General features: G+C 45.2%; 1 protein-coding gene across 1 annotated transcript in view; it reads left to right on the top strand.

The window, feature by feature from the left end:
• Positions 1-16,338, top strand: part of LOC126092490 (putative inorganic phosphate cotransporter) — a 398,407-nt gene that overhangs the window by 285,638 nt on the left and 96,431 nt on the right. The window contains exon 7 of the mRNA XM_049908107.1: positions 9,295-9,515. Within this exon, the coding sequence (XP_049764064.1) occupies positions 9,295-9,515 (221 nt within the window). The remainder of the gene's footprint in view (positions 1-9,294; positions 9,516-16,338) is intronic.

Raw genomic sequence — 16,338 nt, 5'->3', positions numbered from 1 at the left:
GAGAGAGGAGGGCCTGTGCCATGGCCTCCAACGTCTCCGGATTTAATTCCCATGGATTTCTGTGTGCGGGGTCATGCCAAAAGCCTGGTTACGCTAGCGAGGTCAACTCTGTTGAGGAATTACGCTTGCGGATTGAAGCAGCTTTCCAGCAGTTACAGAATTCCCCTGGACTGGCTGATAGGATTCGCAACTCATTTCATGTTGGATTCAGACGCATGGACAACATTTCAAACACCTACTTTAACGTTTAGAGATGCCATGTGTTCCTAGACACTGATGAACCGCAACAGGAAACAGGGGTTCATTTGTGCACCCATGTTTATTGGAGCTTTTTAGCTATTTTTGGCCTGTACTTTCCATGTGTGAATTATTGACCATCGCTTCTGAAACGCCTTGTATAAAAACCAGAGTGAAGGAGGACATTAGTCACCAATAGTCAAGATTGTGATATGCACTAGAAGACAAAAATAAAAGAATTTGACAAAAAAGTTTGCACAGTCCAGCGACGAAAAGCCAAGCACGTAGTGGAACCGTGAAGAGACGACGATTCTTACTTCGGACGAAAGGAAGCAGCTAGACTGTGCCACACTTGTAATCTTGAAACAGAAATATAGGAATATAAATTGTAGTGGCCTAGAATACTTGGCCGCATGTGCGGCCGCTATGTCAAACCGGCAAGCAGGACGCTGCTGACGCAATGGAGGGAATCTTAGCTATGCAGCGTTTACATGTTCGGATATACAATAAATCAGAATAAAGAAAAAATATGTAGTGGTAATTAAAGGAATTAATTAAATGAAAAATGAATTTAAAACAGGTGATAGAAGTAAAGTAGACATTTAAATAAGGAATACACTGCAAAGCCAAAGAAACTGATACACTTGCCTAATATCGTGTAGGGCCCCCGCTAGCACGAGGAACTGCCGCAACACGACGTGGCATGGACTCGACTAATGAATGAAGTAGCGCTGGAGGGAACTGACACCATGAATCCTGCAGGGCTGTCCATAAATCCGTAAGAGCACCATGGGGTGGAGACCTCTTCTGAACAGCGCGTTGCAAGGCATCCCAGATACGCTCAATAATGTTCATGTCTGGGGAGTTTGGTGGCCATCGGAAGTGTTTAAACTCAGAAGAGTGTTCCTGGAGCCAATCTGTACCAATTCTGGACGTGTGGGGTGTCACATTGTCCTTCGGGAATTGCCCAAGTCCGTCGGAATGTAGGGTGCACATGAATGGATGCAGGTGATCCGGCTGGATGCTTACGTGCATGTACCTGTCAGAGTCGTATCTAGACGTATCAGGGGTCCCACATCACTCCAACAGCACACGCCCCATGTTGTATCCTGCCTAGTTGTCAAGGAAGGGGTGTCTAGAAAACTTGCTTCTCGGATCGCTAGACAAAGGTTCAAGCAAAACGTATTAAACAGTTTTGTTATGAAATGAATCAATGACAATACTTAACTTTGAGCAATACATAGATGTGTTGCAAGCAAAGGGTGACATGGAATAGAATCAATGTCCTTCAGTATAACGATTCCAATACAAGTGAAGTAATACAGTGAATGCTCTTATTCAGGTCACTGGTCTTGACGCTTCTGTAGATCTGCATAGAAATGGGTTAGAGATGGGGCCCCTCCACGCCCGCACCAACGTGGTGACCAAATCAAAAGTTCTGCTGTCACCTCCGTCAACATGTTAGTCATCTAGTAAGTGGATCACAGGATGCTGGGCTGTGATGTTATCCGTGCGTCTGGGTAAGACTACGCATTAACACAGCCCATCAGGTGATAGATAGTGGACGAAACGCGAGTGAGGGTAGCGATTTGAAGAGCAGAGGGAAAAGAGTGCCAAGGCTCGTGCCGTGGGAAAAAACCTCTGTGACAGTGGGATGGGTAATAAGAGCAGTAGTGGCTTACTAGCTGCGATAGTTCATGCAAGGTTGGATTTGTTAGTATGGGTATCATGCATCATTACCGTGGTAAGCGATGGCGATGTATCCCAGTTGCTGCAGCCGCTACATTCCTGAAACAATCAAGATCGTTATATAGTAGTGGGAGATCGGCCATAGGTCATCTCACTGTGTGGGGGATGTGTGGAGCTTGTCTGCATGCAGTGTACGGTATGGCTTCCCTGCGTGGTGCCAGTTATTCGGCAGTGTATTCCAGGTGGATATCCAGTAATGGCGTCTGATTAACAGGGACTCACCTGTACCGTTGTGTTTGCGTGTGCTTGGCCATAGATGTTAGGTCCTTACAAGTATGTCTTTTGGTCTTTTATGTTTCCATCTATGGTTGTGGTCGTAGTTCCCCAGATTCAGAATAAACGGGTTCTGCGAATGTCTAGAGTTTCTGTATAGTCTTGTGGTGAGTTTGTGGATTACCTGGGTCGCGACCAGTCGGGAGCGGCGCTTATGTTCTCTTGGCCTAGATGCCGCTGCAGTCGCGTTGTCGTCCTAGAGAGGGGTCGTTCAGCGTGCTATTGGCTGACGCCTTCTTCACAACCCTCTCCGCTCCGTCGTTTCCGACAGCGTGCCGGCGCCTGACTTTACTCCGGAACACCCCACGCCATTACAGAGCCTCCACCGTCTTAAATAGTCCCCTGTTGACATGGACGGTCAATTGATTCATAAAGTTGTCTCCATACCCGTACACGTCCATCCGCTTGATACCATCGGAAACGAGAATCGTCCGACCGGGCAACATGTTTCCAGTCATCAACAGTCCATAATCGGTGTTAACGGGCCCAGGAGAAGTGTAAAGCTTTGTGTCGTGCGGTCATCAAGTGTAGACGAGAGGGCCTTCTGCTCCGAAAGCCCGTATCGATAATGTTTCGTTGAATGGTTCGCACGCTGACACTTGTTGATGGTACAGCATTGAAATCTGCAGCCATTTGAGGGAGGGTTGCACTTCTGTCGCGTTGAACGATTCTCTTCAGTCGTCATTGGTACCGTTCTTGCAGGATCTTTTTTTGGCCGCAGTGATGTCACAGACCTGATGTCTTACCGGATTCCTGACATTCAGGGTACACTCGTGAAATGGTTGTACGAGAAAATCGCCACTTCATCGCTACCTCGGAGATGCTGTGTCTCATCGCTCATGCGTCGACTATAACACCACATTGAAACACACTTAAATCTTGATAATCTGCCATTGTAGGAGAAGTATCCGATCTAACAACCGCGTCAGGACTCCTTGTCTTATATAGACGTTGCCGAAAGCAGCGCCGTATTCCGCCTGTTTACCTATCTCTGTATTTCAGTACGCATGGCTATACCAGCTTTTTTGCCGCTTCATTGTATCTAACACGTAGCGCCATCTTCAGAGTCATTAATCCATACTTCCACACTATTTGTGGCATAACGTAAACGTTGCTCAATGTACACTGACGCGATGAAAATTATGGGACAGCCATATGCACATATACTGCATACTTTCACACTATTTCTTACATAAAGTAAACGTTGCATAATGTACACTGAGGTGATAAAAGTCATAAGATAGCCATGTGGACATAAACAGATGGCGGTAATATGCCGTACTCAAGGCGTAAAAGGGCAGTGCATTAGCAGAGCTGTCGTTTGTAGTCAGGTGGTTCATGTGAAAAGGTTTCCGTCGTGATTATGGGCGCACGACGGGAATTAACAGACTTTGAACGCGGCATGGTCGCTGGAGCTAGCTAGATACACGAGACGTTCCATTTCGGAAATCGTTAGGGAAATGAATATTCCGAGGTCTACAGTGTCAAGAGTGCGCCGAGAATAACAAATTTCCGGCTTTACCTCTCACCACGGTCAACGCAGCGGCCTGAACGGGAGCAGCGACGTGTACGTAGAGGTGTCAGTGATAACAGACAAATAACACTGCACGAAATAACCGCAGAAATCAGTGTGGGGCGTACGAGGAACGTTTCCGTTACGACATTGCTGGAAATGTGGCGCTAATGGGCTATTGGCAGCAGACGGCCGACGCGAGTGGCTTTGCTGACAGCACGACATGGCCTGCACCGCCTTCCATGGGCTCGTGACCACATGGGTTGGACTCTAGACGGCTGGTAAACGGTGGTCTGGTCAGATGAGTCTAGATGTCAGTTGATAAGAGTTGATTGCTGTGTTTGATTGTGGCGCAGACCCCACGAAGCTGTGGGCCCAAGTTGTCGACAAGGCACTATGCACGCTGGTGATGGCTCCATAATGGCGTGGGCTGGATTTACAAAGGAAGTATTGGGTCCAACTGAATCGATCATTGACTGGAAGTGGTTTTGTTGGGCCACTTGGAAACGAAAATCTGCTCTGGAGTCTGGTCTCCAATACCACCCATAAGGGTTCGATAATGATCAAGTCTGGATACTGTGCTGGCCAGGGAAGACGCTACAGCTCCGTTGCATGCGCCTCATACGACGATTGTTGTGTCCTGGCTGTGTGAATGGGTGCATCATCGTCCTGAAACACGGTATCGTTGTTGGCTACTACATTTGAATCATTGGGTGCACCTGATCACCTAAAATGTTCGCATAATCTTTGGCTGTAACACGGCCTCTGAGAGTAGTGACATGGCTGCCCACACCATCACACTTCCATCTGCAAGCTTAGCCGTTGGAATCATGCAATCAGGATTGTAGCCTTCTCTTGGCGTTCTCCAGACGTAATCCCGGCCCGATGTTGGAAATAACGAAAACGTTTACTCAACGGACCATATGACGTGTTTCCATTGAGCAGCCATCCAGGATTTATGCTCCTGACACCATGTATCACGATTCTTTGCGTTGGTTGTCGTCACTAATGGTTTCGGTATAGCAGCTCGTCCATAAATATTCGCTTTATGGAGTTCTCGACGGACAACGTGGATAGATATGGGCCGGCCGCTGTGGCCGAGCGGTTCTAGGCGCTTCAGTCCGGAACCGCGTTGCTGCTTCGGTCGCAGGTTCGAATCATGCCTCGGGCATGGATGTATGTGATGTCCTTAGGTTAGTTAGGTTTAAGTACTTCTAAGTTCTAGAGGACTGATGACCTCTGATGACCTGATGTTAAGTCCCATAGTGCTCAGAGCCATTTGAAAAAGCATCCCATTCCTACCACTGTTCACGTTATTTTGCCTGTCCCCTGTATATGGCATCAAGAACACTGGGATGTGTGAAAAACTGTGGTATCTTGGATGACGTTTTCGATAAAATTTGGTAATGTGCTATGCTCACTCAAACAGGCAGACACATGGGGGCGGCTGACGTTATTGCAAATACAGTAGCTTAATTACTCACCTCCATTCATCATAACAAAACTACTGGTATGCAAGTGTGGTCGCTAGCAACAGCTAGTCTTAAATAAATGATCGTCATTAAGAATTATTTTTGAAGAAACCACTTTGTGGAGTAAAATAAAAGTAATGAAATTCATAGTTGTGGAAGAAAAGCGTTAAATGCATGAGCGGTATTTCTTGTGCACAATAAGTAACCGGCTCACTCCTGAAGTGTTTCCAGTGTGTCTAGACCATGACCTGCTTACCACATAGTTAGTCTGTATCCAAGGACACAACAACACACGGAAAACTGGTCGTTACAAACTGTCATAATATTGTACCTGGCTTTCCTTCTCCTTCTTACGCCACGTTCGTGGTGGTGCAGTACATGCAGCTAAGACGGTAGCCAATACTTACTATCAAAACCATCCTCTTGAACATTAATGATGTTGGCGTATCGTGAAATTATTTACTTAAAAAATATTGCTTGTGCAAGAATCTGATTGTAGTAGTTAATTTTAATTTTGAAAAGTCATGCAGGTACTGCATAAATAATCATAAACTTGGATCAACTAGGAAAGCAGTTACTGTGTCTTTAAACCTGATAAAACAAAGCTACTGTTGTCAGTTTTACAGCCAATATTATGCCAATGAAAAATACGGTGTAGACTTTGAAGTTTTCTCTCTGCATGAATTTAATAAACTGCTAACTTCATAGACTAACTGAGAATAACTACATCATGTAGTGTACAGTCAGACATTAATTTCAGCATGTTTATACACAATATGTGTATGTGCATTAACTACAAGGAGCGCCTGAAAAGTTCGGTGAATGGTGTCCAAAAACAAGGAAACAAGAGTTACGAACTAAATGCCTTTACTGGCCTTCAGAGTAATGACCATCAGATACAACACAATTCTGACATCGGTTGTAAAGCTGTTGGACATTGTCAGCAAGGGCTTCTTGTGGGTTCGCTTAGAGAGCAGTAATCACTCATTGTTTGATCGGCTGACAAAATCGAAGATTAAAATCGATGTTGATCGCCTTTTTAGACAATAAGGGCTTGATCCATCATGAATTTCTACCCGAAGGAGACGGCTCATTCAAGGGCTCATGTTTATTGAACTTTTTTGTTTCTGTCTTTATATACTTTCACGTGTCTCGGTGTGAGACACTGATCATGATACACATTGTATAATAACTAGATGCTGCTATTTCAGTTCATGTAACGCAAAAGGCCTGTTACTTCTTTAGTAAACGATGGAAGTATGCGTTCGGCACTAGACTTGACCCGCAACTCATCCAAGTATTGGAAAGCATTCCATCGATCTGGCAGTAATTCCATCTCCTACCTGTCAACCTGAGCAAATCTGAAAATTTTGCATCCTGTCTCTTGGACATCTTCTCCATCCCTGATGATCCTCATTTTGACCACTTCCTATTACCTACAATCTTAGAACGCACAAATACCACTGTTACACCCCCTGGTCACAACTTTCACTTCTTGTACAACATGCCACAAACACTTATCACAGCACATGGCATAAAACAAATAGTTGAAAAAACGCAAGACTTCCGCTGGGCGCAGCTGTATCACCTAAAAGAATGATCCTTCTCCTTCCTCGCCATACTTTCAACGTTTTATAACACTATCCTATCCTCAGGTACTATAATGAACTGCAGAAAACCTCCACAACCCTACTTTTCTCAACTCTCACGAACCCACTACCGATACCTCCTCTTACCACCCCACCAGCTTAACTTCAGTATTCAGCATGATCTTTGAATTCACCATCTCCAAACATATCCATCAACATATGTAGCAACACCACCTTCTCCCTGTTAACCACTGCGGCTTTCATCCCTGTCTCTGCTCTGATGACCGTCTTCTGTATCTCACTCATCTCTTACCTCACCAGCACAACACCTAAAATTCCGCCATTTTTGTCCCCCTCGACGTAGAGAAAGCCTATGACAATGCATGGCATTCCCGTTTCCTTTCCAAACTCAAGACTTATTCACTTCCATTTAATTGGATGTGCCTTATTGCAGCCTTCCTATCTAATCGCCATCCTTTGCCACCATTAGCAACACCAACTTCCATACCTTCCATCATTCTATAGTTGTGTCCCAAGGCTCTGTCCTCTCTTCCTCCAAACCACCTCTGCCAATCCACCTCGTTTGGTATGCTGATTAACACTTCTTTCCTCGCCCTCGCTCCAGAAATACCAACGATCTCTCTAAATCAACCTTAGTCAGTTTACTTCCCAAACCGGTCCTTCAGAATTAACCCTTCCAGGCAATAATACGTTAATAGGATGAACCACTCTTCATGCCTTCTACTTCGCCATCCAAAAGCATCTTGCCTGATCAACTAACGCATTGAAATAACTCATATTAACAACTGATAGCCAACGAACATGGAAAACTCATACACTAGCTATTCAACAGAAAGGCCACAAGAGACTAAAACAACTAACTGACTGAAGTTGGGGTTTGAAACCCTCCACTATCCTCGACCGCTACAGGGTGGGCAAATAATATTGGTCTGGAGAACAGCGTTCCAAGAAGGTAGACAGAAACACAGTAGAGGAAAGGAAATACAGTATTAAGCTGACTATAGCAGATGTTGAAAGTGACTAACATTCATCTCTTGGCACTTTTGGGCCAGGTCAGCAAGTTGTTGAAGGCGGATAGAAGCTGGACTGCTGGAATTGCTGTAGTCTCTTCCGAAATTTTCAGCTGCTGTTCTTGAAGACTATGATGGTTGTTACAATACACCTTAGACTTGATGGCTCCCCATACGGAGTAATCGCACACTGACAGATCAGTGACCTGGGAGGCCAGCTAGGGCTACGACCAGACTGACCTCTGCTAACAACTCTGTCACATGTGAAGATGGTGTAAATGTGTTCCAACATTCCGTTGGGTGTATGGACAGTTGCTCCATCCTGTTGGAAGTAACTTTAGATCTTTTCCTCCTTCGTTAACGCTACCACAAATTCATGTCCAATCGTATCCAACCTGTAAAACACCTTTGACTTACCCATCCTTTCCTATGCAAATGTTGCCCAAATATTCGTTCGACCTAAGTTTTATCTGTCCTCCCAAAAACCTTGAACGTCAAGCAATGCAACATGCTTTCCACATACGTTTACTACCCCGACGTGGCTGCTCTAGTATCTCATCAAACCCTCCTCACCCGCACTGAATGTCTCTGCATGTCCTTCGCTCTCAGCAAACCACATTCCAATAATCTCAGTGTCTTCCCCTGGCTGCCGCGCCGTTACAAAGACATCCCACAGTCGCTACACCTACAAACGTCCATTTCCTACCACAACACAATTTCAACCGATTCCCTTTCCTAGATAATGAAATCCACTCCAACATTTATCTGATATACATACTGTAACTCCCCAGCTATCTCACTGCAGACCAGGGCTCCCCTCTCCCCCTTCCCTAATCATTTCTCCAAGTCCTGTCCACTCTTGATTCAATGGCACTGCCCACTGACCAGACTCCTCCTCACTTTCTCTCTTTCCACTACCCACCCCAACACCTAACTTCATCTCCTTTTGTTTCCTCCCTAATAGTCCCTTACATTTTTAACCAGCCACTTCCATCCTCTAGAACGCAATTTTCCCTCCTCAACTTTCTCCAGCTGTGCAGGTCCTTCAGTCTTTTGGTGAAAATGTAGTGCTCATTTTTAATACACATCACTGTCATTTTTTACAGTGTTTGAAATGTCTATTTTTCATTTTGTTTTAACCTATTAGCCTTTGCTGATTTTAATGTAATGAATGGAAACAACTTTGTATTGTTTCTACGTAAATACCATCATGCAAGTATCTTCTCATAGATTTTAAAGGTTTTTTTAACTTTGCATATTTAATTCCTGGTTGTCATGTCTCTTATTTAAACTGTGCGGGCTTTTGGCTGAAGAGTGTGTTATTGTACCGCTGGCAGTACACCCCTTGCCAATATGGGATGAGGAGGTTGAAATAATAATAACTTGACCTGCATAGAACAGGGTGAACTTTACTGGCATGCTGTTCCCAGGAGGGACCTTCGGCACGGTGGTGACGTGGCCCATCTGCTCGGCCATTATCGAGGCCCTGGGGTGGAAGGCGAGCTTCTACATCCTCGGCGGCATCGTGGGCGTCTGGACCATCCTGTGGTTCGTGACGGTGTACGACTCTCCCGCCAGACACCCGCGCATCTCGCCCGACGAGTTGACCTACATCACCACCAGCATCGCGGATACCGTCTCCACGGAGAAGGTGAGAGCTACTACTCGTCCAGGAGTTGCTGACAAACAGAGATATTCAAGGCTGCCATTGTGTGCTGACCCTTTGCTGTTGGATTGGCCCCAGCAGTGCAGTAACTGTACGCAATGACACCCATCTCATGCCAGTCCCGCCTATGCGGATCATTTCTGTTGTTCTAGAAATTATGTTTGCTGCTGCATTTATTTCTTTACTGGCCGGCCGGAGTGGCCGAGTGGTTAAAGGCGCTACAGTCTGGAACCGCGCGACCGCTACGGTCGCAGGTTCGAATCCTGCCGCGGGCATGGATGTGTGTGATGTCATTAGGTTAGTTAGGTTTAAGTAGTTCTAAGTTCTAGGGGACTTATGACCACAGCAGTTGAGTCCCATAGTGCTCAGAGCCATTTGAACCATTTTTTATTTCTTTACTGACATCAAAAAAACTTTCCAATGAAGGAAAGCTCTGCATGTCTTAAATTATTTCGTGTATCGTTCAGTTCGAAACATCGAACAAAAGATATGTTCAAATAGTTTACAACAGTACCACATTTCTTCTGCTAGTTTTTCTTGCTGCAAACGACAAATCTTCTCACAGTGTGCCTTTTTTACCGAGTTGACTCAAAAATGCATGGCAAGTTTCTCCCACATAGTCCAAGGAGTTTGTGACTTTCGCCTGCTTTACTTCTTCGTCGATAGTCCTCGGTGTCGATGTACTGCATTGTTGTGCTGGCTGAAAAATGGGTGGGAGGGGGGGCGGTGGAAGAAGTTTTACACTGAATAATGTAAAAGATGTAGCCGACACTTCCACAATTGCATTTCACAGTTCTTTACTTTCACTGCTCACAACCCCCCAATATTACACAATTATATGGCCAGTTCACTATTGGTAAATGTTGATAAGTCTCATTAACAGGTTGCAGGCAACATCAGCACACTGCTAAAATAGTTTGCTGTTCAACATCTATGAGTAGTAAAAACTTAACCACACAGTTCACAGTTCTTGCAGAATAATACGGTATGTATGACACTGTTTCTGAAATAAATTGAACAGACATTGTCATTAATTGTTTTAACACACGGCCTATTTGTGTTACACTTATTCCACTGTTAAGTTGATGCATTGTTGTTAATTTAACCAGTACATAATTCCCGTCTGAAAATCGGCCGTGGACTGACTGTCTCGGGACAAAAATCGGTCCTTAATATATCCTCACTATAATAGTCATTGAAGCTATACAATGTTCAATGTGCAAGTTACAGAAATTACAATTAAAACCTAACTCATTAAATTAACTGAATTCATCGAAAACTCCTTATTTTTAACATTTTTTCCTCCGCAAAGCTGAGGGCGAATTATTAGTATCAATAATGAAATTAACGAATGTAGATATACAAACAATACTTTTGGGAAACCTGGTTATTAATTTGGAATTAATTAAGTGCTGGCTTTGCTAATATGTTTTCGAATAGAGCACAATAAATATTTCAAGATTCCTAGTAGTTCTTTCAAATGTTTATAAGTACTACAGAATTTATATTTGTTTATAAGTCAACAACAGAATCTAAGTCACGAAACGATTACTGATTGCATCCTATAACAAAAGTATTAACTAGGAATGCTCAAAATAAATTAGGAAATTAATAACATACACAAAACTAAGCACAAAATTAGACCTGGTGCTATATTCCTTAAGACTGAGGGCCAGCCTTTCTCTTTTATGAAAATGCAAATTATACTCATGCATGTTAATGGTAATTAGGCAAAAATGAATATAAAATTACATTAAGGAGGCAGATGGCAAAACAAGAGAGGAAGTGAAGAGGTCCCAGCTTGCTTCGTCACAAGTTCTCCTTTTCTAACAGCCGACCTCTTGAATTTGTTCTTTTTTATGATATGTTTCTACAATTTCACAAATAATAGCCGGACACTGTACAACACCTACCACTTCTTTGAAAGACGTGCTCAGGCACCTGGGCACCTGGTTGTAACAGACTGGCTCCACACGTGGGGACTGTAGTGGGAGAAGTACAGCATCACGTACACCTCAAAATGTTTCTATTTCTCATCTGGTGTATTCTGAAGATCATGATGACACCTTAGCTGGAAAAGATATGCCGTGGCTTCGTTTATGAAATGGTGCTGTAACGGTTATGATTATCCGCAAATGAGGCTCTACTTCTCAGTAAAGAGCCCTACAATATAATTTGAGGGATGCCTTGTTTTATTCCGTGCTGTAAGTCTTGCCACAGCATCATTACCACCAGATAATTACAAGAAATGAGTACATAATCTGTCACACGTGTGCTCTTTATCATAAATATTTTGAGCACTGAACTAAGTTATGCACACTACCACTCATAGTATTAACGAAACTTTACACTTGCGACTGTAATTGGCTTCGGCCATCACCTAAGCGTCCATGTTCGAGTGGGATAGGAAGAGAAATGACTAGTATTGGTACATGGTATCCTTTCCCATACGCGATGCAGTGGCTTGCGGAGTATTTATGTAGACATTGATCGACTCACCTTCAATATCCGCCTTCTGTCCCCCATGCGCATCCTCTATAACCTCATCCCCTTCCCCCACCTTCTCATTTTTCTTGAACATGTCCGCACCCTGTATGTTGTTCGCCGACTCGATCCTCCCTCCCCAGCCTCTGGTGTCTCCCTTCCTCTCTGTCCCCAGCCTGTTGCCGCGCCTTTACCGTTGTGTCTCAACCTCTCCACATCCTCCACCTCTTTTCCTAACGCAACTTTCAGCACCTACTCATCTCAGATGTGGAGCTTCGCCATGACATCTACCCCTCCTATCAATTATAACTCTGAAAACTAAGAAAATTTTATTCAAAGGTCAGCAAATATCGACTGCAGGAGGGAAAATTCGTATAGTCGGAAGTTTATGTACAGCGGTAGGAGCAAGAGTTCATGAGAAACATACTAAAAATCCTGACCAGTGTGGTATGAGCATGGGGATGGAGGAGAATGTAAAGGTCATTAGTTTAGGTTTTTCTCGAATACCTCGAAAACTGCGACATCCAACGAAACTGTTATCCTGTGCAAAATTAAACTACATTAAATTTCCTACAGACAGGTTCTATTCATTTTTTTTCTCTAGCATTAATAATTTCCATGTTGCAGGGGATGGCAAAATCGCAGTTTGTTAAAAGTAGGGTTTTAATGTTATAAAATGATGTTTATTGTTAAATGAAGTGGGTCAAGAACAAATATTATATGTGTGTGCCTGATCTTTCTGCAGTACAACCATATTAAGGGATAAACTGCATTCTGGGTGTGGATCAGGGTGGAAATGCGGAGAGGGGGGTTGGAGATTAGAAGTGCGACGTAAGTTAGGTTGCTGGATTGCGGTGATCGACTATCCTCCTTCATAGGTTTGCAAAATGAAGAGCGAGCAGGCAATTACCTATTCTGTCTACTGCACTACATTACAAAAAGCGACTACAGGGTGTCTCACAAAGTTATACCGACCCTTCCCTATTTCGCTTTATGAATCACTGGCGACGCATTGTGCAGACAAAAAACTGAAGGGGAGTTTGGGGGGAGGTCGTTACTTTCGACGAAGTGTTTTAACACTACTCTGAATACATGTATGAGCTGCTAAGAATACAGATGCATTTTCTGTCCAGTTCTCTTATGTAGATAGAAAAAATAACTTTAGTTATCTCGTGTTTATATAGTGGAGCTATTGTGAGTTTATTAAGTAGGTACTTGTTTCCGGCTATGAAGAGCTTTTGTGTAGAATACATTCCTATAGCCGGCCGAGGTGGCCGAGCGGTTCTAGGTATTTCAGTCCGGCACCGTGCGACTGCTACGGTCGCAATTTCGAATCCTGCTTTGGGCATGGAGTATGTGATGTCCTTGGGTTAGTTAGGTCTAAGTAGTTCTAAGTCTAGGGGACTGATGACCTCAGATGTTAAGTCCCATAGTCCTCAAAGCCATTTGAACCATCTGAACATTCCTATAAACAACGGCTGAGAAACGCTTAGTTTGTGTGACATTGTCAGTGGCCTACGGTATTGATGGGAAAGGGATTGCGTTGATAAATGTGATACCTTGCTGCTGTCTCTCGTTGACAGCATATTGTGAAGCCATGTGACAGTGTTGTAATCGCAAACCTCCTCCATTCAGAAACTGCTGGCTCTTGTAGAATGCGGTCCACTTAGTGCACGCACTACCGAACATCCACAGTACATACTGCAGTATCCCAGCCATTTGCAGTGCAGGCAGTGAAATCCACATTGTCGACAACATACTGATAGCGCGTTACAGTTGCGGCAGGCTCCTCAGTTGACAGTTCCAGCTGTTGAGCTTATTTACATAATGGCTCATTCAACAACTGCAGATAAATACTCAATAAATTGAAAGTAGCTCCGCTAGATAAACACGAGCTCATTGAAGTTATTTTGCCTACTTACGTGAGAGAACCGCACATAATGTCCGTCTGTAAACTAAAAAGTGAGCAGCGCTTATGCTGAGGAAGTTCCCTTTCCCGAATGAACATAGCAACTGCTTTGCGGGATGACTGAGAAACAATTTTCTTGTAGCAGTGTAGAACAGCGTGCTGAGATTAGCGTAGGATGTGTCCTATAGGCTTTTCTTGCGTTTATGTTAGCAGCAACTCATATAATTATGTATTCTACACTCCTGGAAATGGAAAAAAGAACACATTGACACCGGTGTGTCAGACCCACCATACTTGCTCCGGACACTGCGAGAGGGCTGTACAAGCAATGATCACACGCACGGCACAGCGGACACACCAGGAACCGCGGTGTTGGCCGTCGAATGGCGCTAGCTGCGCAGCATTTGTGCACCGCCGCCGTCAGTGTCAGCCAGTTTGCCGTGGCATACGGAGCTCCATCGCAGTCTTTAACACTGGTAGCATGCCGCGACAGCGTGGACGTGAACCGTATATGCAGTTGACGGACTTTGAGCGAGGGCGTATAGTGGGCATGCGGGAGGCCGGGTGGACGTACCGCCGAATTGCGCAACACTTGGGGCGTGAGGTCTCCACAGTACATCGATGTTGTCGCCAGTGGTCGGCGGAAGGTGCACGTGCCCGTCGACCTGGGACCGGACCGCAGCGACGCACGGATGCACGCCAAGACCGTAGGATCCTACGCAGTGCCGTAGGGGACCGCACCGCCACTTCCCAGCAAATTAGGGACACTGTTGCTCCTGGGGTATCGGCGAGGACCATTCGCAACCGTCTCCATGTAGCTGGGCTACGGTCCCGCACACCGTTAGGCCGTCTTCCGCTCACGCCCCAACATCGTGCAGCCCGCCTCCAGTGGTGTCGCGACAGGCGTGAATGGAGGGACGAATGGAGACGTGTCGTCTTCAGCGATGAGAGTCGCTTCTGCCTTGGTGCCAATGATGGTCGTATGCGTGTTTGGCGCCGTGCAGGTGAGCGCCACAATCAGGACTGCATACGACCGAGGCACGCAGGGCCAACACCCGGCATCATGGTGTGGGGAGCGATCTCCTACACTGGCCGTACACCACTGGTGATCGTCGAGGGGACACTGAATAGTGCACGGTACATCCAAACCGTCATCGAACCCATCGTTCTACCATTCCTAGACCGGCAAGGGAACTTGCTGTTCCAACAGGACAATGCACGTCCGCATGTATCCCGTGCCACCCAACGTGCTCTAGAAGGTGTAAGTCAACTACCCTGGCCAGCAAGATCTCCGGATCTGTCCCCCATTGAGCATGTTTGGGACTGGATGAAGCGTCGTCTCACGCGGTCTGCACGTCCAGCACGAACGCTGGTCCAACTGAGGCGCCAGGTGGAAATGGCATGGCAAGCCGTTCCACAGGACTACATCCAGCATCTCTACGATCGTCTCCATGGGAGAATAGCAGCCTGCATTGCTGCGAAAGGTGGATATACACTGTACTAGTGCCGACATTGTGCATGCTCTGTTGCCTGTGTCTATGTGCCTGTGGTTCTGTCAGTGTGATCATGTGATGTATCTGACCCCAGGAATGTGTCAATAAAGTTTCCCCTTCCTGGGACAATGAATTCACGGTGTTCTTATTTCAATTTCCAGGAGTGTATATAGTATTAACACACTTTGTAGAAAATAACTCCCCACCTGCACGGCGTCACCGGGATGCATAAGGCGAGATGCGGACAGGTCGGTATACCTTTGTGAAATATCTTGTAGGCGCTTTTTGTGACGTAGTGCGGTAGAGAGAATCTGGAATTGTCTGTTCACTCTCCATTTAGTAGATTTATGAAGGAGGGAAGTCCATGACCACAATCCAGATGCGAGCGACCTACCTTCCGTCACACTTTTAACCTCCATGCCCCCCCCCCTTTTCTACCCTGTTACACACCAGAACACCGACAATGGCCTTGCCGCAGTGGATACCCCGGTTCCCGTCAGATCACCGAAGTTAAGCGCTGTCGGGCGTGGCCGGCACTTGGATGGGTGATCTTTGACTTGTAGTCATTTTTACACATTGCTATACTATTACGCGAGAATTATGTAAGTGTACACAAATGTTAGGGAAGTAATACAGCTTGGCGCCATTTTTACACGTCATTTTGATAGTACACTCTGACTGGCTGGTGGGAAGCGCAACTGGCCTAGTTGAATTTTTAATTTTTTTTAAATTTATTTTATTTATTTACTGAAAGTACATTTTGACTGGCTGCCTCCTTTTAATGCTTTGCTGTGATTGATTGGAAACAGATGGAAGTGGGTGTGGCATAAAGCACAACTGGGCTTCTGGATATTTGTTTGGTTGGCGGTAGGATAGGAGAGTGGAGCAGAGGGCATTAGGAATGCGTGGCTTGATGGAGGAT

The sequence above is a fragment of the Schistocerca cancellata genome, chromosome 7 (assembly GCF_023864275.1).
Source record: "Schistocerca cancellata isolate TAMUIC-IGC-003103 chromosome 7, iqSchCanc2.1, whole genome shotgun sequence".
NCBI classification, from domain to species: Eukaryota; Metazoa; Arthropoda; class Insecta; order Orthoptera; family Acrididae; genus Schistocerca; species Schistocerca cancellata.
This window is presented reverse-complemented; position numbering and strand designations above follow the sequence as displayed.